This window comes from Saccostrea echinata, unplaced genomic scaffold (genome assembly GCF_033153115.1).
Source record: "Saccostrea echinata isolate AGI-Se365-2 ecotype Australia unplaced genomic scaffold, CSIRO_AGI_Sech_v1 ptg000009l, whole genome shotgun sequence".
Taxonomy (NCBI): domain Eukaryota; kingdom Metazoa; phylum Mollusca; class Bivalvia; order Ostreida; family Ostreidae; genus Saccostrea; species Saccostrea echinata.
Window position 1 is genome coordinate 4,192,224 of NW_026889758.1, and position 27,571 is coordinate 4,219,794.

Genomic DNA, 27,571 nt, shown 5'->3' on the forward strand with positions numbered 1-27,571 from the left:
ACATATATTTTATTTTTTTCCGACTAACCGATTACAGATTTTCTAATCGATTAACATCGTTCCGACTGAGTAATCGGTTAACCGGTTACAAATTGCCATCCCTAATATATATATATATATATATATATATATATATATATATATATATATATATATATATATATATATATATATATATATATATATATATATATATATATATTGATTTAAAATATATATATATATATATATATATATATATATATATATATATATATATATATATATATATATATATATATATATATATTAAATCAATGGGTGATATATGCAGCAGTTGTATTATCCATTCCTCTGGTAAAAAATTCAAGTATTGTCTAGTGCAGAAGGAAACAATATCCAAATCAGATGGAATAAGATTTTAATAAAATATAATTTTAGAAGTTACAGGTATAATTAGTTATTTTGTTATCATTGACATGTAAACTGTCACACTGAACTAAACACACTCAGCAAGGTTAGCTTGTACATGTATACAGTAATAAGCTCACTTCAGCCAAATTTGTCCGTTGTCTATCAATGGCAATACAATGAGTTCTGTTCGGATTTTGTGAAGTTGAGAAGGAAAAACAATATATTGCAGAAAAAACAGAAGAAATTTATTAGCAAAAATACAATATTGAAAAGAAAACAGCATGTATTTATTTCACTCACTCGCTCTTATATATACAGTGACATATTAAAGCTGTCAACCATTACTCAATTTCACTGATTCTGACGCTTTATATTATTTTTATATAAATATTGCATGTAGTTGAGGTAACATTGAAAATTTTCTATGCGCTATGGATTACAATAGTTTTCTTGTGATGAAAAGTTTTATTGTTACCCTAAAAGGCACGCAATATTTATTATTTTAACAAATGCATATAACGGTGAACCATATGCGGTCAAATTTTGTGTTTGTTTGTTTTTTAAATTTTTGAATAATTTAATTCTGGTTGTAACACGTCATTTGATTGGATAGAAAAATAAATTTATATTGTATAACGTGTTGCCTACGTCACAATGACTTGCGTCAAAAACGTATCAATTCGCTTGACGTTACTTTTAAATTGAGATTTATTAAAAGGCATTTTTGAAGAAGAAATTTTCTTATTTTCTACACTCATTGATGGAAAATTAAATAATAAGGAATGAATTAAATAGCTACCCTAGTTATGCTGGTATAACCTGGATTGGAACAGTTTACGCTTTTTTATAAACCGCTTTGCGGTTTATCATTCAGTGGGATTGGACAGTATTATCAGAGGTATTGCAGGATTCTGTCTTTCATATACAAAGTACATGTATTATTAATTCCAATGAAATCAAACATCCAACCGATGGGTAATATGGTAATAGATTTGCAAAATTTTACTACGGTCGATTAGCAAATTGCAACACACATAATTCTATACAATTCTACAAGCAATAAGGTCTTTAAATGATAAGGCTAGGAGTGTGCTCCTTACTTTACGGACAGATGCAACCCCCAAGCAGATACACAACAAACTTGATTGTGTATATGATAACATCTACCCCAGTGAGAAATTGATCCAACATTTTAACTAGATGCTGTCATAAAACAGTAATACCCGCACAAAGGTGTTTACATTTAAATGCACACTTCTTTGTTTGGGTAATAGCTACCCAAGTTATACTGGTATAACCTGGATTGGAACAGTTTACGCTTTTTTATAAACAAGGAAAAAGCCACAATAATTTCATAATTTACACAGAATATATACATGTACTTATCAATCAAGCATAAAATGCTCAGGTTAGGTAGGTATTTCATATAGTAAATTCATCACCAGTCTGAAATTACCGAATTCAATGATGTAAATTATGTTTAAAAGAGAATTTTTAAAAGATCATAGTTGTAAATAAAAGGGGAATATAGTTTTGGCCCATAATTGAAACTTTTTGAATATATTTTCAAAACAACAAATATTATTATTTAAGTGCATAGCATTGAACTTAAAAAAAAATCAGATGCCAAAATGACAACTTTCAGAATTGATCAAATTGTGCAAACTTTTATCAGTATTTCGGTAGGTAAAACCCTTTTCAAACCCACACCCAATCAATTTTGTCAAAAACCAACCCCACCCACAATTTGCCTGCTTTCCTGTCATATTTGGAATATATAGCACAAAGTTATGACAAAAAACATCATTTGTTATAATAAATTTTATGCAAGTACACCTTTTTGAAAATTTCTAGACCCACGCCTGGCATTTGACTTGTGTCACCCTACAAATACTAGTTTTAGGAGTATCCTTTTTGGATTATATATAGTGTGCACATTATATCAGTAGGAATTAATTCATTGTGTTTTAAATGGATTATATTTTATGAAGTTAGCAGTACCTTTAACAGGCGGTAAGTACATGTTTCGGTAGAGAATAGGGTAAAATAATCTGAAATGCAAATGGTTAGGCTATAATTTGAAATGGGTCAAAGATCATTATATGCCACATGCAAGTTATACATTGAAGCAAGTCCCTGGGGTCATTCCAATTCCCTGGAAGTGGAAACAATCAAAGGGCTTTTAATAAAATCAAAACCCCCAAAGCCATCTTTAGTCTGGTACCCTTCCAACATTGATGTAGAGAGTGCGCGAACCGAATTGTGGGAAGGGTACCAGACTAAGCCATCTTTGTATTATGACACATAAAATTGTATAAGGGGACATGACTCCCAAAGGTCTCCCTAACCACCCCGTTCCTGAAACGAAAAATGGTCACGTATCTCAAAAATGGTTGAAAACTTTTTGTTTCTTGTGTCATTTTGCAATTAAGGGTATAAAGGTTATGACTCCCTGGAGGTCATCACCACCCCCTTGACCTAAGGTAATCTCTCTCCTTTTCTTTCTTCTTTCTTACATCTACTTGGGCCAAAAATTAAAATGAAATTATAAGATTTTGTGTTTAATTGATTAACTTTTAAAAATTTTATAATGTGTAATTCATACTGGCTGGAATGATATTCCTCCCAGAAATGCATCGTCGCAAACCACGGCCAAAATGTACGATCCTCTCCCATTCTGGAGAAGAGCTATGAGCGGACTCCGGACCGTGGCTTGAGACGATGCCAGAAATGTAAACAAAAAATTACTCACAATCTTGTCTTTGATCTAGATCTAATTACAAAAGGACACTGCCAGAAGTCTTTTCTGATGATTTATAATGAAATATATGGAGATAACGAACAGTATTCAAGCTCAAAAGTCCATTAAACATTACAAAATACTAGGTGCAGTGCAAACATGGGCCTCCTAAACATCAGGGGTGGGATCAGGTGCTTTGGAGGAGTGAGCATCCCCTGCCGACCGGTCACACCCGCCGTGTGCTCCTTGTCATGATCGGGAAATAATGGAAAAATCCGGCGAGAATTCAGTGTGTAAATAATGGCTAACAATTAGTATGAAAAATGTCAGTCAGCATTTGACTCAATGATAAATTGTATTTGCTGACAAGGTCATTGTATCGACCATAGAACTTACGAAATGATGACTTTAACCGAGACAGCTGATATTCTTGTTTCATCAACCTTTTTGTCAATAATTTACCTCGTCTTAGAAATTATACATACGTAGAGCATGCTCTTGCGTATCGAATCAACTGAGAGATATATACCCCATATGCAGGTGATGAAGGTATATTGCTGCATAAGTAAGGGAAGTTGACGATTGAAAAGTTAAAGTCATCACGTTTATCATAAAGCTTGGTTGTTAGATTACCATTAACGTCTTTTTCAAGTAAAATATCCAAATATGAAACAGATGTGTCAGACTCTGTAGTATCTTTTATCTCAAGCTGACCGGGATATATCGTATCGACGTAAGAATGGAAATAACCATTGTTAATTGGCAATACGTCGTCGATATATCTAAATGTCGAGTTGAAGGCCAAAGCAAGTGTTTTCTTCTTTTCACGTATAAGTTTTGGACGAATTCTGCTTCATATGAATACAAAAAAGGTCTGCTAATAACGGGGCGCAATTGGTACCCATGGGAATTCCAATAGATTGTTGGAAGACCTGGTCTCCAAAAACCACATAGATATTATGAAACAGACACTCAAGCATCTTTTTAATGTCAACTTCGGGGTACTTGTGTGTACAATCAGAATGTTTTTTAACAAAATAATTTTGCAAATGACTAATGACAAGATAAGTAAATTTACGAGTTCCATTTTTATTGAAAAAGCCTAGATTTTAATTTATCGTGGGGAATATTTGTGTATAAAGTTGAAAAGTCGTAAGTTTTTAAGCTGATGATTTTGGTAAAATCTTGTTATTTCAAATTTTCCAAAAGTTCCTTGAAATTTTTAAGTATCCACATCTGATTTACACCACTTTTCGAATATATTGTTGCACAGTACTCTTGAAGTTTCCCCTTCACTACTGTTAATATCTTAGTGAGGAGTAAAGAAAGAGGCTTGGTAGAACATTTACTGGAACCCGCTATGTATCTTTGTAAGGATTTTTATGAAGTTTCGGAATCCAATATAGATATGGTAAATCAAATTCATTTTGGTTGTTTGGTTATTAAAAATATTCAAAACTGACATATGATTTAGAAGAATTTCTTCCTTAGAAAGAGAACTATGAGTATAAGTTGGATTACCACTTCCTCTAAAATACATTTAATATAATGAGCCTTACAAACAAAGACAGTGTTGTTACCTGCTTTGTCAGCAGGGACCAGTACGTACTGATCATGTAATCTATCTAATTCTTTTTTCACTTCTGGATTATTGAATACAGAAGGATAGATGGTTCTCATATTACCCCTCAATCTTTTAATGCGCAATTTTAACATACATCTGATACATTTAATCCATTCTGACAAAGTGTCAAGGTCTTCTTTTTCATGTCTGGCCCATTGCCTGGCGTAATTCTCTACAGAATCCATAATATTTTGCCAGTTGAAGGATCGGGGTTCCCTATATTAGGACCTTTTCAAATTAGTGATCTAAGGTACTCATTATTAAATATATTTACGTCACCACTAATAACGTGCTCAACGGGACTATAGTTATAGGGTGAAGAAGAACATGAACACGATGGAGGATTATGATTCAGATATTCGATATCCAGGCATTGTAAAATTTTCTTGTAATTAAAAAGTTTGGAAGCATAGTCGATGTATAATTGTAGGAAATACAAGGTGCAGTCTTTAACTTGAAATATGGTGGAATACAAGACTTGACCCATTTGTGATTAAGAATATTACTTATATTAAACGCGTCAATTCCTTTGTTGGCATATTGAAGTTTAAGGGGAAAAACGGACTGTTTTAACTGCTGTTTCTTCAGTAAAACGTGGGGGTTTTAAAGCCTATGATTTGCAATATCCATAATCACAGATCCGAGCCTATATTCTGGTGTCGAGGAATCAAAAAATGGACTTTCCTTGACCTTTTCAGGAAGACTATTAAAAAGTTTAAAGGGACAGAGTAAAGTTTGGTGCGAATATGATGTAGACCTAACTGTTGATTTACGTAAGGTAGTAATGAATCAAAAGAGACATCGTGTATTAAAGGTTGATTTCCATGACTACGCTTACGTCTCTGTGTATGGTTAAAAAGTTCCATTACATTTACATTGTTACACTGTGGACTGGAAAGATTTCCAACACTATCGACATTGTCATTACATCCATAGGGAAAGGCTGTCCCTAGAATTCTAATCCAAAATTCTTCTCGTTGTCTACGGAAAGGTGTACTCAGTGATGTACTGTCTGTATGATGGTAAATCTTTTTTCTACAATTCTAATTTCCATTGACAAAATTGAATGATCAGGTAAATTAAAGTGTTTGTAGAGAAGCTGCTGACCCCCGTTGTTGATTTGAAATTTATGACCCGATATTCTTTTATGAAGTGAACCCTTGGTTTCACCAACATAAACAAGTCCACAAAGATTACATTCTATTCCGTAGACAACATTAGTAGATTTGCAGTTAAGATTTTCCCATGTTTCATATGAAACTCCTATTGCCTAAGAACATGTAAGTTCCTACTTAAATATCCCTTAGAAAATACACTACTTCCTTAGTATGCAAAAATGAACTAAATTTTGTGTGATTATTGAAAATTACTGACTGTGAACCCTCACCTGATTTGTTGAGACAGGTTAACATACCCCTCAGGGTATAATTATCATACATGGGCCTGTACAAAATTGAACCAGTCAGGATTAATCGTATTTATCTTAGTTAAAATAACAAGAGACACACTAAAGGTGTAATGTGTAAAATATTTCTCATGTAAAACAGTGTGTAAAATGCGTTGTTTTCATCATAATTTTACAATAATTATTTCATCTTCTTCTCGAGAACCACTGTGACATTTAAAACAAAATTGCCTCAAAGTACTAGTATCCTTATATGAAGGAGATTAAAAGTTGTTCAAATAAAGGGTCACACCCTCTTTCAAGGGAAGTTAAGAATGAGTGAAAGTTGAATGGTATATTTCAAAAATCTTTTCAAGAACCTCTCGGCCAGAAAAATTTTAACTCATGTGAAACTTTTATAACATACTGTAGATTCAAGTTTGTCCAAATCATGACCTCCAGGTGTAGGGTGGGGCCACAAGAGGGGATCAAAGTTTTACATGGAAATGTATAGGGAAAAATCTTCTCAAGAACCACTGGACAACAAAAACTGAAACTTATGTAAAAGCTTCATAACATAGTGTTAGAATCAAATTTATTCTTTCAAAACTACTTCTTCTACAGAATCCACTGCGGGACGTGGAGACCGGTCCTTCGGATGACACCGTATAAAGTAAGGTCGCAGTAGGTGTTGGCACGAAAAAGATCCCTAACTGCTCAATGGCCCTAAGTGCCGAATAAAGGTATAAATTTGCAGCCCTCCACCGGCAAATGGTGGCGTCTCCATATGAGTGAAAAATTCTCGAGAGAGGCGTAAACAATACACAAACAAACTTCTTCTACAGCTTTGAACCAATTCCATTTATACTTGGAGCACAAGTTGACTATACTAGATACAAAAATTCTGTTTTCGGTTTTTGATTTCATGGAACACTATTGCCATGGTTATTAAAAAAGATATTTTTGTGCAATTCATTCAAACCGCTATTCCTCCTATTGTTTTGGTTCGATTTCACAGTCAGCCTATATTAATATACATTATTCAATGCTTAACTGTTTTTGATTTCGACGAATGATGTTGCCAGGGTTACTAAAAGTAGAGTGAAAATGCTATTCCTCCAACAGTTTTGGTGCAATTTTAATAGGACTATGTACACAAATACATCATTCTAAGATACATGACGAGTGCTGCCATTTACTTAATATAGAGAGCATTTTGATTTTTTTTCCAAATGCCACTCCTCTTAGTTTTTGTCTGATTTCAATTCAACTTGGAGTAGAAGTTGGGTATACTAAAATAGATAATTCTATAAAACAGTTTTGACAGATGGGCCCATAGTTACTTTAAACAGAAATTTCTTTAAAATTCTTTCAAAATGCTACTCTTCAAGCAGTTTTCGACTGATTTTAGTAAGCCTTGGCTTTTAAATAGACTATACGAGATACATAATTTTTTGTATCGGTTTATGATTTCTAAAAAAAAATTACTGTTGCTATGGTTAGAAATATAGACATTTCTTTAAAATTCTTAAAAAAAACACTGAAATCACGAAGATACATCTTTATTACACACCAGCAGAGTAGGCTTGGATGGTACAACGTCTATGTTGATATACTTCGTGATACATACACACACACACACACACACACACACACACACACATATATATATATATATATATATATATATATATATATATATATATATATATATATATATATATATATATATATATATATATATATATATATATATGTGTGTGTGTGTGTGTGTGTGTGTGTGTGTGTGTGTGTGTGTGTGTGTGTGTGTGTGTGTGTGTGTGTGTGTGTGAGGGTGTGTGTGTGTGTGTGTGTGTGTGTGAAGATACGATACATATCAGGCTATTTTGAATTAGTTATAAAATCTTCTTTTAGTATTGAACAAAATATTTCTTCACGAATAAGAATAATTTATCCATAGTTCTAAAGCGTTTATCTATTGCAATACAATTTTTTTTAACAAAAGTGGTAATTATTATGTATTTTATATTTATAGTTATATTTAGCAAAATTATTTTACATATTAAACCCAAAATGTTAGGTAAACAAAGAAAAAACAAGTCTGAAAATTTATTTGTGATATATCAGCTCTCTCGTTTAAAGTCATCATTTCGTAAGTTCTATGGTCGATACAATGACCTTGTAAGCAAATACAATTTATCATTGAGTCAAATGCTGACTGACATTTTTCATACTAATTGTTAGGCCATTATTTACACACTGAATTGTCGACGGATTTTTCCGTTATTTCCGATCATGACAAGGAGCACACGGCGGGTGTGACCGGTCGGCAGGGGATGCTCACTCCTCCATGGCACCTGATCCCACCTCTGATGTTTGGAGGTCCGTGTTTGCTCTGCTCCTATTTTGTATTGTTTAATGGACTTTTGAGCTTGAATACTGTTCGTTATCTCCATATATTTCATTCCACATTTAATTCCACATTCCAAATCCGTCGACAATTCAGTGTGTAAATAATGGCCTAACAATTAGTATGAAAAACGTCAGTCAGCATTTGACTCGATGATAAATTGTATTTGCTGACAAGGTCATTGTATCGACCATAGAACTTACGAAATGATGACTTTAAACGAGACAGCTGATATTCTTGTTTCATCAACTTATTTGTCAATAATTTACCTCGTCTTAGAAATTATACATACGTAGAGCATGCTCTTGCGTATCGAATCAACTGAGAGATATATACCCCGTATGCAGGTGATGAAGGTATATTGCTGCATAAGTAAGGGAAGTTGACGATTGAAAAGTTAAAGTCATCACGTTTATCATAAAGCTTGGTTGTTAGATTACCATTAACGTCTTTTTCAAGTAAAATATCCAAATATGAAACAGATGTGTCAGACTCTGTAGTATCTTTTATCTCAAGTTCACCAGGATATATCGTATCGACATAAGAATGAAAATAGCCATTGTTAATTGACAATACGTCGTCGATATATCTAATATATCTGATATATCGTCGAGTTGAAGGCCACAGCAAGTGTTTTCTTCTTTTCACGTACAAGATTTTGGACAAATTCTGCTTCATATGAATACAAAAAAGGTCTGCTAATAACGGGGCGCAATTGGTACTCATAGGAATTCCAATAGATTGTTGGAAGACCTGGTCTCCAAAAACCACATAGATATTGTCAATCAGAAACTCAAGCATCTTTTTAATGTCAATGGATATAATTATGCTTCAAACCAAGGGGAAGGAGAAACTGTAGTTTGGCATGAGATTAGCGAGGATATTACAAAGATTATCAAATGATGTTAAGAATGAAAAGCTCAGGACAAAATAAGTGACAGCAAGCTCTGCTATGCCAGCCGCTACAAATATGACACCATGAATGACTTTGAAACATTAAGAAAGGAAGTATAATGTACCATCAAGCTTGACACGAAACTATAAGCACCTTCATCTTCAACATTAAATGACAAGAAATCACAAGTATCCAAAATTGGAGATATTCCTTTATGGAGCTAATCCTTCGGAAATTAAAAGCAATGGATAAAAAAATCAAGATATGGAACAAGGTCAAGAAATCAAAGGATTATTTTCCTCCAAGTATTGATCAGACAAGAACAGGAAATTACAATTCAGGAAATCATAGACAAGGTAGAGGACACTTTAGCAGAAGTCGAGGTCAATTTGGAAGAGGCTATAGCGGTAGTGCAAATCAAGGATCATCATATCCGAACAGAAGAGGATATGGCAGATACAGAAGCAAGAACCAGGATTTAAACCAATATAAGCCACTGATAAGGGACAAACTGGTGGCTTCATACAGAAACATTGTTCCACTGAGACTACTGACAATTCAGAACTTCGATCTATGCATAAGATGTGGTCAATATGGACACTTAGACAAAAGACGCCATCATCAGACTACTGAGACTAGATCATTCAAGACGTCTGCATGATTTTATTTCGCACACATGAAGGACTAGTAAACCCATTTCAAGACAGAATGCGACTCTTGTTAGGTTATCAAATGAAGTCGAAGTGCATGCGTGTACAAGGTGTACCAACACAGGCACTCATTGATACTGGATCTGCTGTGTCAATTAAGTGTTATTGTCTGACGTCATGGCGTCAGACAGTACTAGATTTAGCCAAGGCTTGTTGGTCAAGTCGTTCAATAGAATTCTTTGGATAACTTGATCTTGGAAACTTCATACTATCTTAATCACTATCAATTGGAGAGATTAGGAGTAATGGAAACGTGCTAATCACCCAAAAACAAAGCAGAGCATTTGACCTAATGTAGAGGTTACATAACATTTAGCCATTCTCGAATGCACCATTCATGTCCAGCAAAACAGCAGGAATGAAGCTGGTCAGGTCAACACTGACTTGTGGCATATTTTATCAGATAAACTAATGGATGTTTATTTTCAATACATACCAAGTCTCTCTACCTTTAGAATTTTTATAGTCTATACATAATTGTATCCATACGTTGCAGAAGTTTGATTTAAATTCATACTTAAAAAAAATCTGAAAGTGAAAGATAGATGTTGAACATTCTTTTGCTAAAATGCAAACTTAAGTTGTTAGCTCATTTGTAGCACGTTTATTATTATTTTTAATTATATAATCATTTCATAAGTATAACAGGTCCGTTGGAAGAAATTTCAGGAGGGGGTGCACAACCAAAAATGTTCAGTTTAGGATGTGTACTATCAAAGAACAATGCCTTTTCAAGCAGAAAAAAGTTATCAGACGTTATTATTTACATGACTGAGACACCAGCTTAAATAGCTATGCATAAATCGGCAACCCAACCTCCACCCCCGTTCCTACGGCTATGAAAAAAGGAAATTACAAGTAATATAGTGTATTACAGTATAAATTCATGTCCAAGTTTTATTTTATGTTGATGCCTCTGAATTGAACTTTTTTTGTTTCCTAGCCTAGAAAAAAAATCATTTCTGGACTCAGTCATGTTGATACACTAGATTAAACTTTTCAGGAGTCTTCGCGTATAATAAATTTGCTCACGTCAGACAAGCTTTTTAGGAAAGCTAATACTTGTGATACTCATATTCAGGATATTCCATTTCAGCCAGTTTATATTTATAATGTCTTCTTACACCCAGAGTGTGCTGACGGCACTGAGTTGTCTTACCATGGAGTTATACCTTGTGAATTATAAATTAATGGCATTTCTGATTAGTGTTTGATTCTCGGTGTGAACGAGACTACTTACCATGATTTAGTACCAGTTCTATTGGGAATCAACTACTTATCAGTACTTTTATACATAATGTGTATCTAGTAAATAAGCAGAGGTTACTTTAGTTGTTCCCCGCGAGAGGACATTAAATCTTATTCGTCTGTCAGTCACATAACTTTTGAATGAGAAATTATTATCTATATTTCACATGTGCATTATTGTTCCGAGACCTTTCCAAAGGCCCTCAGGTTTTTAACCTTGTGATTTTAACCTTGAAAGTTTATATCCTACAATCTTTTTCATTTTTTTTTTACTTTGGTAATATCTTAGTGACCTTGACCCAGAAGTTATGGTCAAGATCACTAAGAAAATGTTTTTGACCTACTTATCAAAAATTTTAATTGGCCAGAAACTTTGCTCCTGAAGAGAAAGGGCTTTCATATTTTTTTCACATGTACATTACTTGTTGTGACAAGACATTATTGTAATATGATACTTGACCTCATGACCTTGATCTTGAAGTTTGATGCAGTTTTCAGAAGCTTTAATCCTTGCCGTAACTTTTATTAATTAAAAAATTGTATAATGGACAGAAAAGACAGGACACACAAACAAGATAGTTAAAATATGTCATAAGTAATTGCATCCCAACCACTAAAACACCAAAAGCAGATGACCACAATTCATTGAATTTAAATAATTACATGTAAATGTCATTTGTTCTATCTTTATCTTGATCCCTTACCTTTACTGTATTTGAATTCAGATCGTTTTTGGAAATATGAAAATGAATGTACTATTATTATTATCATTTATTATTCACTCATTTGGAAATAAATACGATAAGAATGTTGTTAATCTTAATAAATACGATAAGAATGTTGTTATTCTTAATTTCTCCATTTCGGTCCATTTTGCACTCTCTGAGGTCATTATTTCAGATCAAGCGCAATGCTACAAGGAATTCTATTTTCCTAGGATTGAAATTTCGAACTTTAGTAAGCTTAAACATGACACGTGACTGACGGCTATATTTCTATGTCCAGCAGGTGATAGTAAGTATATGGCAATATGATCGCGAATTTCCAATTCATTCCGACATTAAGACCGCGGATAATTTACTGTCAAGGTTTGGAAATATGCAGATTACGTCATTTTCATCTATTCGAGTCAAAACATTTGAGCGGGTAATTATAATAATTCAGTGCGAGCGATAGATCCAGAAGATAAATAATGCCAATTTCGTAATAAATAATATAATATATTAATATATATTATATAATAATTATATTATATAATAATATATAAATCAGAGTTTTCTGTCCAATGTTTTTGTTTAAAAGAAATAATAAGAGGACGAACATTTGTTTCTTGAGGGGTGTTAGATCTTAGAAATAAGCAGAAAGTTTTTGAGTTTGGACAGCCCATATCAGTGTCGTCTCGATCATCAAATATTTTAAGTGTAACAGATGGAAATGAGGTACATGTAAGCTGTATATTTCCAATCTTGCCAGTTAATGTCGTGCGGTCTTAGAAATCTATTTTAAAGAAACCAATTTCCTTAGTGTTTCGTTTGAGATTACAGTTTCAGCCCTTTTAAGAAATGATGTACGATTGCTGTGTCCAAGTGATAAGCGTCGAGAGCACAGGTTAAAAAAAAAAACAGAAGACAGCTTTTGATATAACCTGATTTACTTGGGAAAAACTAAAAAATTGACTAATAGTTTCAATTTTCATGTATATGAAATAAACTTTAACAAAACAATCTTTTGAATCATTATGTGCCTCTTTTTTATGTTTGTGTTCCATACCTTGGAAGAAATTGGTTTGTATGAACAACATGGTCGTAGGAACCCCCAATAATTGTGCCGATATTATAGTATCCCAACTGAAAATGTATGCCCCCCCCCCCCAATGAAAATGCTTCCTACGGCCCTGAATAATAAAAACTTATTTAAAAATATTTTATCAACGTATTTTTAAAAAAAATTAAATTAAAAAAATCCGCTTGGAAGTAGAAAAACAGACTTTTTAAATTACTTTTTATGAACGGAATAAACTTAACCAAAAAACAAACAAACAAACAACTACCGTATTTTACACATCATGCATCTGAATCAATTTCCCGTTAAAATTCATCGGTGATACAGAAAATACTTGGAGTGTTATTATCTTCTCTTTTAAACAAAGTTGGAGGGGGGAAAAGTAACGCGCTTGTGGATGTGGGTGGGTGGATGGAAGAGTGAATGCGTGCTTTCAACCGAAAATAATAATTTTTTTTATATCGAGATCGGTTTGATTTTTTGCGAGGGGATGGCCCGCTTTACGCGCAGACCCCTTTTTGGGGTTGGATTTCTTTTATTCTCTATGGGCCATCTGCGATTTTTTTTTTGGGGGGGGGGGGTAATGTTTCAAGTGCGCCTGCTTTATATCCATTTTTAATTGGGCTAGATTATAAAATATAAAAAGAATATTTTGTGTGAAATTGTAATATTTTCGACTGAATATAAACCGTTCCCAGATCCTAAATGTCTAGATCCCCCTCCTCCTTAATTAATGGGTCTGCCTCTAGAAGTATGAACTAAGGCGTCTTTTCTTAGGAATAATTTCATACTAGTAGCTTAGAAAAAGATATTAAATATTTTCTCAAGTTTTTATGTCAAAACGATTAGGATTATTAAATAATTTTAAGAATGTTTAGAAAGTGAAATTGCTGAACGCGACATCAGTACGTTTTCTGTGACTAACGTCAACGTTGTTTTAAAGTGCCTTTCTAAAATGCGTATGAAATACTGATAAAATCAGATATTTTTAAAAGTTATATATATTTGCACTCAGAAAGGGCCCCTTTTTCTCGTGACGGCAGTCATACATTTATAACATTTAGTAAAAATATTATTTGAAAAAGACTAAACGTCGCTTTTGTTATACATGTATGTAAAGAATTTCCTTGTGAATTCTAGCTACAGGATATATATATGCTAAATTTACTTTATAGCGATTAAAAATTATTGGAATGAATATGACTATATTATGCGCATTTTCCTTGAAAACTATGAACATCCTAGATATTACCTTGCTTATCCTATTACCTTGCTTAAACAGGTGTTTGTTTCATTATTAATTTGACGCTTTTTTCTGAAGCAAATTATTTTACGTCTCAGTTGACGTCATAGTACGGCATTCATGATGTTATAAACGTAACTATATTCGGCGTCGAAAGGTTAACCAATTTAATTAATTCTTAGTCTGGTTCTCTGTCCCTGTTATGCTTTGTATACTCCGCGACACTAGGCAAGGATTACAGACTCTCAACTAACTCCGTAAATCTCCGACGAGCTCGTCGGAGTTTACGGAGACAGCCGAGTGTCTGGTTGAACGAGACTAGGCAAGGCAATCGAAACTTATCGGGCCTTTCCGACAAGCGGAAAAACAACCACTGACGGAAAGACCCGAGGGCTAACCTGATTCCCTGTCCCTGTTTTACTTCGTGTACTCCGCGTCACTAGGCAAGGATGAGCCAGGGGACCAGGCTACCCGAGGGCAAAGGAGGTCAATCGGCACACCTCGGCCGATTCGTTCCTCATCATTTGATGAAGGTGACGGAATCAGCCGAGGTTTGCCGAATGGGAACCGGTTAGGCTACTCGGAACCCCTCTCTATAGCAAAAGTGAAAGCGGAAGTTTACAATATAATCAATCCGAAAGGAAGTAGCGTGTTTTTTGACCAGCCACTAGGTAAGTAAATCAGTAACTCACTAACTGCATGTTGATCTCATAATCGTATAATTGTGTTATATTATACTTTTTTCTTCAATATTAGTGAAAGATGTACAACTGTAGTGTGTGGTTAATTAATTACAAGACATTAATAACATTTTCGTGTTACATGTAAATATCTGAATATGTCTCTGCAAATATAGTACAATATATATTTTAATCAGTTTATACTTTTTTCAGGGTATTCGAGGTGTTTTCACATCAAGATGTTTGAGAATGTTATATTTCTAACATGTCTCTACTTTATTCAAGGACTGCCATATGGCTTACAAGCAAGATTTCTTCCTGTTTATTTTCGTTCACATGGAATGTCTTTAACCGACATCAGCTTGTTCAAGCTTCTCCTCACACCATGGATGCTGAAAGCCCTATGGGCCCCTTTTGTGGACAAGTATGGAAGTAAAAAGTCATGGCTAGCTTGGAGTATGGTTGGACTTATCTTTACATGTTTAACAGGTGCCTTTACACCTCCTAAAACAATCATACCTTTGGCGGTTGTGTTATTCCTTTTTAATCTTTTAACATCTACTCAGGATATTGCAGTGGATGGAATTGCTATTCACGTTCTTTCAGAAGCAGAACTTGGATATGGAAATATCGCCCAAGTTGTTGGGTATAAGCTTGGTTCCATATTTGGGGGTGGTGTACTGATTTGGCTTAGTGACTACTTGGAATGGTCCTATTTACTATTTAGTCTTGCCTTTGTATATGTGATCTCATTGATGAATGTTGCAGTCCTAGTTCCACCAACTGACAATAATAAAAAAGATTCAAAGGAAAAAACACCTTATAAAAAGGAGACTACAGAAGAAAAGCCTGGAAAATCATGGTTTATACAGCATTTTATTGAAATCTTCCAGTCACCAGGAACCTTGTGGATGATTGGCTTTGTTCTAATCTATAAACTGGGTAAGCATCTACTAGGGATGTGCGATTTTATCGGTATACCGGTATATTGTGATTTTTCATTGCGTGATACGTATCGTGATACGGAGACTAAAATACCTGTATTTAGGTACATAGTTATAGATTCCAGAAAATTATTCATTTATTTGTTCAATCTTTCAAATTATAATTACAGGAAGTGTAAAAAATGTTGAAAAAGGTAAAAGAAAGGCATTCTAGCATCCAAAATTGCTTGATATTATGTCAATAAAAAAATGAAAAAAGTGAAGTTATGTTTTTCCAGCATATTTTTCGGAAAATTATGAATATTCATTTAAATTCATTGTAAAAATTGTTTGTAAAAATACCATGATATTATCGTGATATCTTGGGGGAAAATCGTGATATATCGCGATACGAAATTTTTGGCGATACCCATCCCTAGCATCTACATAGTAATAAACATCATTTAAAAATTTGTTTTTTTTTCAGAGGTGTCATACAGAGGAGCCCAGTTAGCCCACTCCTTTCACTGATATTTTATTTACAGAGGAAAAATAGTTTCCTCCTGTTAGTACACCTAATAGTAAATAAGGGAGTTGGCATCATTTCATAACCTCTTTTAATATGCATTTTAAAAGTCATCCAAAATTATCATTTTTTCCTTCAATAGAAAGACAAAGTTGCATTGCATTATCCTGGGATTGTCTGATATATCAGAGCATTACATTGACTTTTAGGAGAACAAGGGGCATTAAGTATGCTGCCATTATTTCTGCTAGACAAAGGTATAACAACATCTTCTGTTGGATTTTGGACCGGTGTGGTGGGACAGGTGCTATCTATATTGGGCTCCATTCTAGGGGGAGGCATTGTGTCTACCAGCAGGTAAAATAGTTACTGCTAGTTTGCATGAAAGTCATACACGGAAATGGCAAGATTGATTTAATATCACTCACCCAAAACACTGGAATTATAATGTAAAAAATTAAGTCTGGTGGCTCTTCCAAAGGAACACTATATTAATTTAGATTAACAAACATAAAAGTAAAATCATTCATCCTAACAGATGAAAAAATCAAATGATTATTATATTATGCTGTTCATGTTTGACATACACCAGACTGAGAGGCTGGCGACACTCCGTTGATGCCTGGCATCCTTATTTCAAAAGAATGAGAAAAAATTATATGCTTTTGATATTCTAGAATTTGGGGGGGGGGGTGTATTAAGGTGACCCCCAAACACCCTGCCTAATCCAGGCATCCAATTCAAATCATCTATAGCTGTGCCCCTGTTTACTAAATTCAATATAAAGATATATTCAATCATATATTTCCTCTTTCAGAATGACTGCATTAGTTGTACATGATATATGTGCATTCAGACTTATACCAATGTTGTTAACAACTATAGTTATATTTTCCTGGGTAGAGAAGAGTCAGGTCTGCTTTGGTATGTATAAACATATTTGATTGTTTTCACACACTAGAATTACTGTATCTCCTAAGATTGTATAATGTTAACACATATTTCTTTTGTTTAGTTTTTGCCATTATTTCCATGTGCGTGATGTTGTTAGCTAGTGGAACTGTGACCACAGCCACTTTCACTTTGATGATGCAGTGCTCCAAGAAGGCCCCCGATTATGTGCAAGCCAGCCATTATACTACATTGGCTACTTTGGAGGTGGTAGGGAAACTGGTGTTTTCTGTGGTGCTAGGATCTATCACTGATGCTATAGGATATGAATATGTGTTTATTTTATTTCTGGTGTTATCAGTATTAGCCATCCTGTTTATTCAAAACTGCCCACAAGAACTGATTCAAAGTGAAGTAGAATTAACAGTGAAGAAAAATGAGTGATCTCATAATTTATATTGAATGTGTGTGTATGTTTGCGATATTTTGATTTCCAAACAACATTCTAAAAAAAGTATTGGTAATCTTTGAAGATCTCTCTATTTTTTGTTTAATGTATTTGTTTGCCAGTAAGCACTAATAAAAAAAAAAGTGTAACCCTGACAAAGGACACATCCTTTATGTCAGTTATACGTTTTACATTTATTGTGAATAAAACACAAATGAAGGACTGTAAATGACCCTTTCTTTTTATTTGTTATGCCTTTTTAAAGTGTTCCTTAATTTCTATTAAAGCACTTTTCTTGATACATGTACTTGAAATATCAGTATGAAACAGTTTAACACTATCAGTACAACACACCACATGCTGATTTACTTGTTATACATGCAATATCAAACAATTTTATCACAAAGTATATAACTTGAAGTCTTACAACAACACAGAAACACACAGAAGTAAAAAGAAAATGTTAAATATCTTTTTTTTTTGTGTCTTTTGGACGTATACTTCACAAATTATTGAGATAATTATTTTATTAATTAAGAGACACAGATCAAGAATCGCCTTCATCTCCCTCATCTTCCCCTTCGAAATCATGTCCATTTGTATTGTCCTGTATCCTTACAACTCCTGAAGAATACGCAAAGGCCATCATTGCTGTCAAGGCAAACACGCCAGCTAAAACCATATTGCGAGTTTTGTTCGGAAAGTCCAGTGCATCTTTCTTTAGTGCCTCACTTTTTTCTTGCTCTTTCTTCTTTATCTTGTCCATCTCTGAAAATTATTTACACGTATATTGTTTTTATCATTTGTAGAGTAGCCATTCAATTTTGATAACAGCTTATTAGCTGACCTTAGCCAAAACTTCAAGTGATTTTTCTGATAATTTTTTTGTTGACAGTGTCCTTGTTGATATACGATAGTAAACTTATAACATTTTAATCTTCTCCTCCATAACTAATGTGCCAATTTCAACCAAACTTACCACAAAGTATCCTTTGGTAAAGGGGATTCAAATTTCTTCAAATAAAGGGCCTAGTCCCCTTCCAAAGGAAAATAATTAAGAAAAGGCAAAAATAGGGTGGAGTCATATAAAAATCGTTTTCAAGAACCACTGGACCAGAAAAGTTGAAACTTGCATGAAGGCTTTCTGACATAGTGTTGATCAAGATTATTCAAATCATCACCCCAGGGTTAGGGTGGGGCCACAATAGGGGATCAAAATTTAAAGAGACACTTTGATGCAAATGGAGGAAAATTGACAAAAACAGAATTTTTGCATGACTGATGCAAACTTTTTTCAATACTTGAAAGTATTAGATTTCAGAAAATTACAGGTTTCAGAACCTTAAAAGTCTACTTTGATGGAGAAAAATCAAAAGTCTGAAAGGCTTCAATGGCGTCGAACATGAAAAACAATGCATGTCAAAAGATCTTTTTGAATTTGAAGAAAGCAAAAGTCAATTGTATGATTCAGGTAGCCTAACAAAATTTTTTGTAAACTTAATGTCAATTATTATAGTCTTAGGCCTCTATGTCATGATCCGAATAGAGCCGGGTTTGAATTGACCAGACACCGTTCGACATATCAGACAGGCAGGCCAGTCTAAAATTCATTCTGAATATCAAACTCATCTCTTTCCAGTCAGTTGAAGAACTATGAAGAATTTATATATTATTTTATAAAATTTATATAATATTTTCCTAATTGCAAATTTCTAAGCGCTGTTTTAGTAATTGCATCTACACAACCTAACTCTGCTCTGTTACGATCCAGCATGGTATATGGGTATACTGGGAAATGGATAAATACAGTATATGGGTATACTGGGAAATGGATAAATACAGTAAAACAGGTCAATAACTAGCAATAACAATTAATGATAAAATTGGTCATTAGATTGTAAAAGCAAGTTCAGATTTTGAAATTCATTATTTTAGGTCTTCTAGTATTCATGTTTATGTAATTTTGTGAATGTTTTACTGCCTACTGGGTTGTTATCGTTCCGAAACCTTATTCATGTCATTCGACGCGCCCTTTCTTTAGAAATTCATCCGCAACAACTATCAGGTTTTTCTTGTGTGAAAATAGACATAGTATCTTTGTTTTGTAACAGAATTAATTGTAGGTATAATTGATGCAATTTTATTTTCAAGTTATTATCAATTGTGAGCATTTTCAAAGAAATTGATTTATAGCTACATGTATTACTATTTTCTTTTGCGGATGCATCAACTGACACATTCGGTCACGCAAAATTCGATGGCAATTTTGATCGGGGCCATAACTAGATGACGTTCGAGCTCTAGAGCTCGACGCCATAAAAATTGTCTGGCCCAAGACAAAAATATTCCTTCACTCCTGAGTACCTCCTTATTGTATGCAGTAGTTCAAGAGAAGAAGCTGAAAATGTTCAAAAGTTTACGATCGACAAATGACACAAGTCACACGACAATGGATGAAAACAGATATAGCAAGTGACTCAGGTGAACTAAAAATCTTATTTACATCTGGGCATGATTAGTCTTCTTAATTTGCAATAAAATGGGGCCACAAAGCATGATCCAAGGGTTCGGTTGGGCCACAGTAAGAGAATATTCACTTGGAATTTAAAAACATAGGTAATCAAAGTTTATAGAGCTCACTTCAACAAATGTTATTTTTGAGTAAGGCAAAGTCTCACACTAAACTAATAATCAAGTGGTGTACATCCCTAGATGCAACATGTATGCAATTTTGGTCCAGGTAGAGCTTGCAGTTACTTGAGCATGGACTTGCTACAAACACTTTAAAATGGTCACTCTTCCAGAAAATGCAGGTCAGATTTAGCATACAAAGCATATCCCTTGATGTATCATCCATACATGTTTGGTCTAGGTAGGCCTTACAGTTACTCTGTAACTTTAACTTATCACTCATCCAGGAAGCAAAGGTCAGATCCAGCATCAAAAGTCTGATAGTGTGCATCTGCAGATGTATCATTGATGGAAGTTTGCTCTATAAAGGGTTTAAAATTAAATTGGAGTGACCCTGCTCCAAAAACTTTAACTTGGTCGCTCATCCGGAAAATTTAGGTCAAATCCAGCATTCTAAGCAAGTCTGGTAGTATGCATCCTTAGATGTATCATGCAAGTTTGGTCAATATAAGGCTTATAATTACTTTAGAATAAACCTGCTCCAAAAACTTTAACCTGGTCACTCATCAGGAAAATGTAGGTTAGATCCAGCATCTCTATCAAGTCTAGTACTGTGCATTTTTAAATGTATCATCCCCTGCAAGTTTGGTTAATGTAGGGATTTTAGTTACTGGAAATAAGACCTGCTCCAAAAACTTTAATCTGCTCCTAAAACGAGACCCTGCTCCAAAAACATTAACCTGGTCTTTCTTTGTCTGACAATGCAGCATCTGAAACCTGATAAGTATAATGAAACATACTAGAAGCATCATCTATGCATCTCTGATCAATATAGTTCTTCTTACAGGCATAGTGCTTGAAAAGAAATCTGCTCCAAAAACCTTAACCTGGGACACTGACAAATTGCCATCCCTAATACTGGTATATACATAATGAGCAAGAATTTTCAATTAAATGAAAATTAGATTTTAGATCCACTTGCACATGTGAGTGGATCTTGTATCTAATTTTAATTAAATGCAGATCATAGACTTCAAACTGATAGTTTCTTCAGTACTTTTGGTACTCTTATTTCTTCAGAACTACTTGTACATGTTACATGATATTTTAAGAGTTTGAATTCACAGTTACAGCAAACCTTTGATATATGTGTGAACATACCGTCTTGAGACAGTGGAAAGAACCTAGATAATATTCTGTCTGTATGGTTACACAGGTTTGGACAGTTCTTGATATGTATGACCAGTTGGTTGTTAGTCAGTGGTCCCTTCACAAGGGGTGCAATGTACCCAAATACCATGGCATCTAATGAAGTGGGACTGAAAGAAATGGGATATCTTATTATTGTGATTGATACATATGGCTCTATGAAGATTTTATTTTGATAAAATTCTTTCTTTAGGTAAGGTTCATCAATCCTCCGATTCATCATAAAATTTTGTTTTGCCAATAATTTTCCTATAAAAATCTAATTTATAGATGAAATGCACACAATTTCAGCATACTATGCAGGGCAAAATTTGATAGAAATTGCCTTTAAACTGGACCATTTTATGAGGGAATAATAGTCATTCATCTAAATGAGAGTCATCTCCCTTATCTGGGGGTCAATGACCTTTAAATTAGATGTACAAAGTACCCCAACTAAAAGTGTTTTTAATCTCATTTATATACACAGAGTAAAACTGTATTTACCTGTCTCCAAAGAAGAAGTCTTGTTCTCCCAGTTTGTAGGATAGATGATTTAAACATTCTTTAGCTTCCTTATAGATCTATAAAAAAACCCAATTTGTTTTCTTACTAAACACCCATTCTGATTAAAACAGATCATTTGATCAGCTCCCATAGATCACTACCTTGAGTAGTGATTTATGTGAGCAGCTCAAAGGATCTGATTTGAAGCAGATATGTTCAATACCATTAATATTTAAAAAGACACCTAAAATGACTGAATAAAACATTCAAAATTTTAAATGTTGAAATGAAAATGAATTTTACCAGTTTGTCAATCTCCTGTTCAGTAAGATCTGGTTTCATGAATGGTGTGTACACTGAGTCTGAGGCAGAGGACATCATTTTCTGTGGCACATAGAGGCTGAGTGGAAAACCACACATTCTGGCATAAAGTGGCCGTGTGGTCTCTGTGTAAGCCTGGGCATCTACCCACCAACTGTGTAACTGTTTAAATACATGTACAATGTATTATAATTCATAGAATAACTAGGTGTGTCAGTGTGACATAATTCCTCTCGCCTTCATTTAAAACTTTCAAATATCTGAAAGTCTGGAAGTGAAAATAACAATGGGTAGAAATGAAACAAAATAGAAAATCATATTGCCCCGTTATGTGGCAGAGGGATAAAAATGAAAATGTAATGAAGGTCCCTAGAATGTGCTTATGTACAGTAGTTAACCACAGAACCTCAAACCTTGGAAGTATCTCTCTTCCTGGCAATTACCAGCCTATGCTGGTACATGTAATATGAAGTTGATAATCATAGATTTGCCAGAAACCATTCTGGACAATTACTGGAGACCTTGACCTGTAATCTACTTCAGCATTAATCTGCACAAAATATGAAAACATGCACCTAATACTCATCCAGAAAGGAGAGCTCACATGTAGAATCAATAGAATACATCCTTAGTGTTATCGTCCATGCAATTTTAATCAACATAAACTTAATGAAAGGTTAAGGAATAAACCTAAAATTAATTGGATCACTCATCCTGAAAATGTAGCTCATTTGCAGCATTTTGAAACATGGCACATTCAAAACTTTAGCAAGAGTTTCAATGACAAGTTTTCATAAACATGATAAAGAACCACACTCTGTTAAGCTCATGGACAGCCCAAAAGCAGGGATAAAAAATCAGAAACCTTAACAAAGCACATATAGTCAATCATATGCAACAAGAATTTTCTATTTGCTACCACTAATAGTGTAGAAGGAATTGACATCAAGTTTATTTTTTAGCCGCCCCCTTTTTAATCCCTTTGACCAAAATCCTTATTAGATATCTACAAGATAAGGCCACTGATATGGAGAAGTTTTTGGCTTTCTATGTAAAAAATAGGAGAAATTCTGCAAAGAAAAATGTGTGAGACAAACAAACAAGGATGACAACTTGACTGTATCTACAGGTATGAAAATGTCAATAAGTAGTAAGTATGCATGTAAAAAAAAATATTTTTCTTTGCATATTTCAACAAATTTTTGTATTGAATATTTCAAAAGTAGGATGAAATTGTTCTAATTAGCATAAAATAATGAATGAATGGTTTCTAAATGCATCATTAAAATTATTTTGCAAAGACTCACAAATGCAGGTTTGAATTTTTCTTCCAGAAAATGAATGAAAGCTTTGTTGTCTGCTTGAATCCTCCTTGACACCGATACATCATTTCCACAGTTCTGAAAGTTTTAAATTTGTCAAATACATGCACACATTGGAATTCATAAAAGCATTAAAAGTGAATCAGTTCAAGAAAGTAAACTGATTATATGAAGAAAACCATTTTAAATACAATGTTGTACAGTGTTTTTGTTTTTCTATATGCAAGTTCTCAGCACTTGTACAGTGTTTCCATTTTTCTATATGCAAGTTCTCAGCACAATCATGTACTGCAAATCACTTTTTATTCGCAACAACTTTATTTTCACGCAATTACACAAGATGTCTGCTAGTGAAAATTTCATTCTCACATATATTTTTATCAGCATAGACTATATGCACCAAAACCAGAATTTGTGAAAAATTTGTCTCACTTATCATTTCCAAATACTTTCTCGTGAAAATAAGGTGTCACTAAATTTTAGTGATCTATAGTATTTGTTGATTTGTTGTCAAGGATTTTTGAAATGTTCATGTCCATAGCTTGTATAATTTCAAGCATTAATAAAAGTTATATATTAAAATTCAAACTGGGCTTCATTTACAGTATTTAAATGTATGTTTATTAATTTGGTACACATTATTTTTGTAAAATGAATTTTAATTACCTGTTCTTTTAAATAATCAAAAATGCTTATTACATCACATTTTACGGTGTCTCCATCCTTCAAAATAGGCAACATACCTGCAAAAAAAGTTCAAATAAAATTCCTATGTTTTAGTCCTATGATAAGTATAAAACAATCCAAGCAAATATGAGGCAACATCACACCTTCTTTAATTTACCATTTTGTTAAAGAGAAGGGCATAAATCATCTGCACTGTTTTAGTAGCTAGGGGTAGAACAAGTTTGGAGTAAAATGCTGACTCTGGACCCCACTTTAGCATGTTTAGTCAGGGGGTACAGCCTGCTATGTCAAATTTACTGTTTTAACTGTCATTTTTCAATTTTGTTTTCAAGAGTATGGAATGTTTATAAAACATTTTCTAGTACACAGAGGCTGAGAGCAATAAATATTTGAAACACCATAGAGCGTCTTGAGCAAATATATCTTCTGGAAAATTCTTCAGAAAAGTAGTCTGAATGTTAAATCCCCAAAAATGTTAATTTCTTCATTCAGAAATTCTTATCATTTAATATTCATAATGCATTACTAGTTCATGTTCATAACTTCACATTACTCTATGCAAAATGTTTCCATTTCTATGTTATTCAAATAAATTCATTTGGATACTACATGTACTAGGGCACAGATCAGTGATATACATCAGACTGCAGGGAGTTAAGAGACCAATTCATTTGGTAAATTTATTGAGTCTGGGAACAGGAAATAACACACCGTAATGTTGAGAGATAAATTCTAGTAGTTCTTTAAATAAATTAAACTCTTCAAAATGTGCGAAAACATTATCTAAAATTATAGCCAAGTTATCTGCCATGTGGCTCAAATCTATTCTATGTAATCATCATAATGAAATAATACTTCAGAAGGCTGTTTGTTAAAAACGAAAAGACTGCACCTCCTGACTCTCCAAATTGTATCGTCCAGAGTAAGCATCTTACACCAAGCCGGGTAGACCAAACAATGTGTGTAATTAAGTGACAACCAGATGATCTAAATATTTATACCAGAAGGTGATCTCAATGGATTACTTCTAGGTATCACCTTCACTGGTATTCCTGAAAACTTACAGTATGCCTGTAAAAAAAAAAAATGCAGAAATTAAGTACTGCTGCACAAAAAATATTATACAAATATAGGTATATAAATAAATGGCATCCAGTTAAGGAAACCAAAGATCTCTTCGAATTAATCAATAACCTTGACAGCTAAACATTTATAATCAATCGATGGTAGACCCCAGTCTCCCGACCATATTTCTAATTTTTTAACTTCGTCTGCCATTCTGCGTGGAGGACATGCGGGTTGAACACGAAGTGGTTAATGCAATCGTTAAAGTTTCGAACCAAGTGGATTTCGGTTTTCCAAACTGTTATTGCACATAATTTTTATAAAAATAATTTTGAATGATTCAAAATATATTTTAATATATATATTTTTATTTATTTATTTCGATATTTTCATCTTCTGAAAACTCATTACCATGCGGATTTTTGACACGGTTTTATTTTAAGTACTATCGCGCTCTATAATTATCCGGTGTAAAAATGGCGGTTGTCGAAATCAAAACAATTGCAAAAATTTGTGGGTTTTTTAACTATGAAAGATGACTTTGTAGACTTTCATTCAAATGTTAAGTAGGCTAGGTTTCATTAAATAAAATGTAACCAACACAAAATATTCTTCAAATGTGAAAAAAAACTCACAGACTGAAGGTAAGAATGTGGCACAGGCATTGTTTCGGTCAGGTTTGGTACAATCACTAGATTTAGCTACGTAGCTTGAATTACTTACATAGCTTTATTTACTTACCTGAAGTAGCTTTATTTAGCTACTAAATCAAACATTTCTTTCAATTAGCTTTTTTTCTCAGGATGTGCAGAAAATCGCAGTTTGATTTTCAACTTTTAGCTAATCTGAAAACGATTCATGAAAAAATCACTCTTGAAAATGTGTTTTTTTCTGCGCAATTGCAGTCAAAGTTCTAAAAGATTTAGGGTTAAATACAACAGTTAATTTGTGACCAAACAGTAACTTCTTTAATGGAATAACAAAGAAGATCAGTTCAGGTTAACTTGATGATTGGTGCACAATGTGAAGTATTGATTAATCATACTTTATAACTTATCCATGCCTCACCGCACACAATGTCGTATGGTTACTAACAATAGAAAAACATCTTTTCCTTAAAAGTGTTAAAATGCAGCAATGTTTAAACTATCTCTGCTTTGGATTGCATTTTTAAATATCCCTAGTATAAATATTAGTAATCATTTCCGATTTTCTATCACTATTTTAAATAGATGTCATTATTTATTCCAAAGCCAATTAATTTCTAGAAGTCATTTAATTGACATGTATTCCAGGGAACAAATGGCTAAAGTAGGCAGTGATGAAATGGAGAAGTTAGAAGGGAGAGGTATGTCCGAGTCTTCTGAAGGTGAAGAGAGTGGGGGCGAGGATAATGACATCTCAGATGTAGACACAAACTCAGATGAGAGTGAGGAAATAAACAATCAAGATGCTGGAAAAACTGACAACTCAGCTATTCAGGGCAACTTACAAAAAAAGGAATTATCAAAAGATCTGCCAATGGAAAACAACATGAACAATGAAGGAAATAAGCTTCAAGGGCCGTCAAAAGAGAAGAGAAAGTTTGACACTTTGAACATTATAAAAAACATTTTCCCATTCAAGTCATTGGAGAAAAGTGTGCCAGCAACTAGAGGGATTAAGCGGAGCCAAGGGTAAAATTCAGGTTTTAAATTTTACAGAATATAAACATTTATATTCTAACGTATTGACAGAATGCGAGCCTCCTAAATTTAGGCCTTGTTCTGAACATCTTAGCTTTTTATAGTCCCTACAAAAGAAGTTTGGGGGGTATGTAAAATCACTTTGTCCATATCCTCTGTCTGTCTGGCTGTCCATCTGTCTTTGCAATCATGTCCGCACTATAACTTTTTAATGGAGAAACATGCTCATACTTCATGACACTTGGTACAAGTACAGAGTACAAAGATT

General features: G+C 33.7%; 3 protein-coding genes across 3 annotated transcripts in view; 2 read left to right on the top strand and 1 right to left on the bottom strand.

Annotated features, from left to right (window-relative positions):
* Nucleotides 1-15,079: 15,079 nt before the first annotated feature.
* On the top strand, nucleotides 15,080-18,126 carry LOC133181631 (major facilitator superfamily domain-containing protein 3-like). Its single transcript, XM_061316175.1, has 5 exons — nucleotides 15,080-15,100; nucleotides 15,323-16,051; nucleotides 16,768-16,915; nucleotides 17,376-17,482; nucleotides 17,574-18,126. Exons 2-5 carry the CDS (start codon nucleotides 15,349-15,351, stop codon nucleotides 17,891-17,893), a joined length of 1,278 nt encoding a protein of 425 aa, XP_061172159.1. The 5' UTR covers nucleotides 15,080-15,100; nucleotides 15,323-15,348; the 3' UTR covers nucleotides 17,894-18,126.
* On the bottom strand, nucleotides 18,108-25,850 carry LOC133181632 (metaxin-1-like). Its single transcript, XM_061316176.1, has 8 exons — nucleotides 25,748-25,850; nucleotides 25,555-25,624; nucleotides 24,533-24,609; nucleotides 23,852-23,944; nucleotides 22,527-22,706; nucleotides 22,224-22,300; nucleotides 21,690-21,847; nucleotides 18,108-18,665 (listed from the first exon to the last, which is right to left on the bottom strand). The coding sequence occupies exons 1-8, from the start codon at nucleotides 25,829-25,831 to the stop codon at nucleotides 18,445-18,447; spliced, it is 960 nt and encodes a 319-aa protein (XP_061172160.1). The 5' UTR covers nucleotides 25,832-25,850; the 3' UTR covers nucleotides 18,108-18,444.
* A 1,253-nt stretch (nucleotides 25,851-27,103) lies between these two features.
* The window catches only part of LOC133181629 (GON-4-like protein), a 31,339-nt gene continuing 30,871 nt past the window's right edge, over nucleotides 27,104-27,571 (top strand). The window contains exon 1 of the mRNA XM_061316173.1: nucleotides 27,104-27,294. Within this exon, the coding sequence (XP_061172157.1) occupies nucleotides 27,140-27,294 (155 nt within the window). The 5' untranslated portion in view covers nucleotides 27,104-27,139. The remainder of the gene's footprint in view (nucleotides 27,295-27,571) is intronic.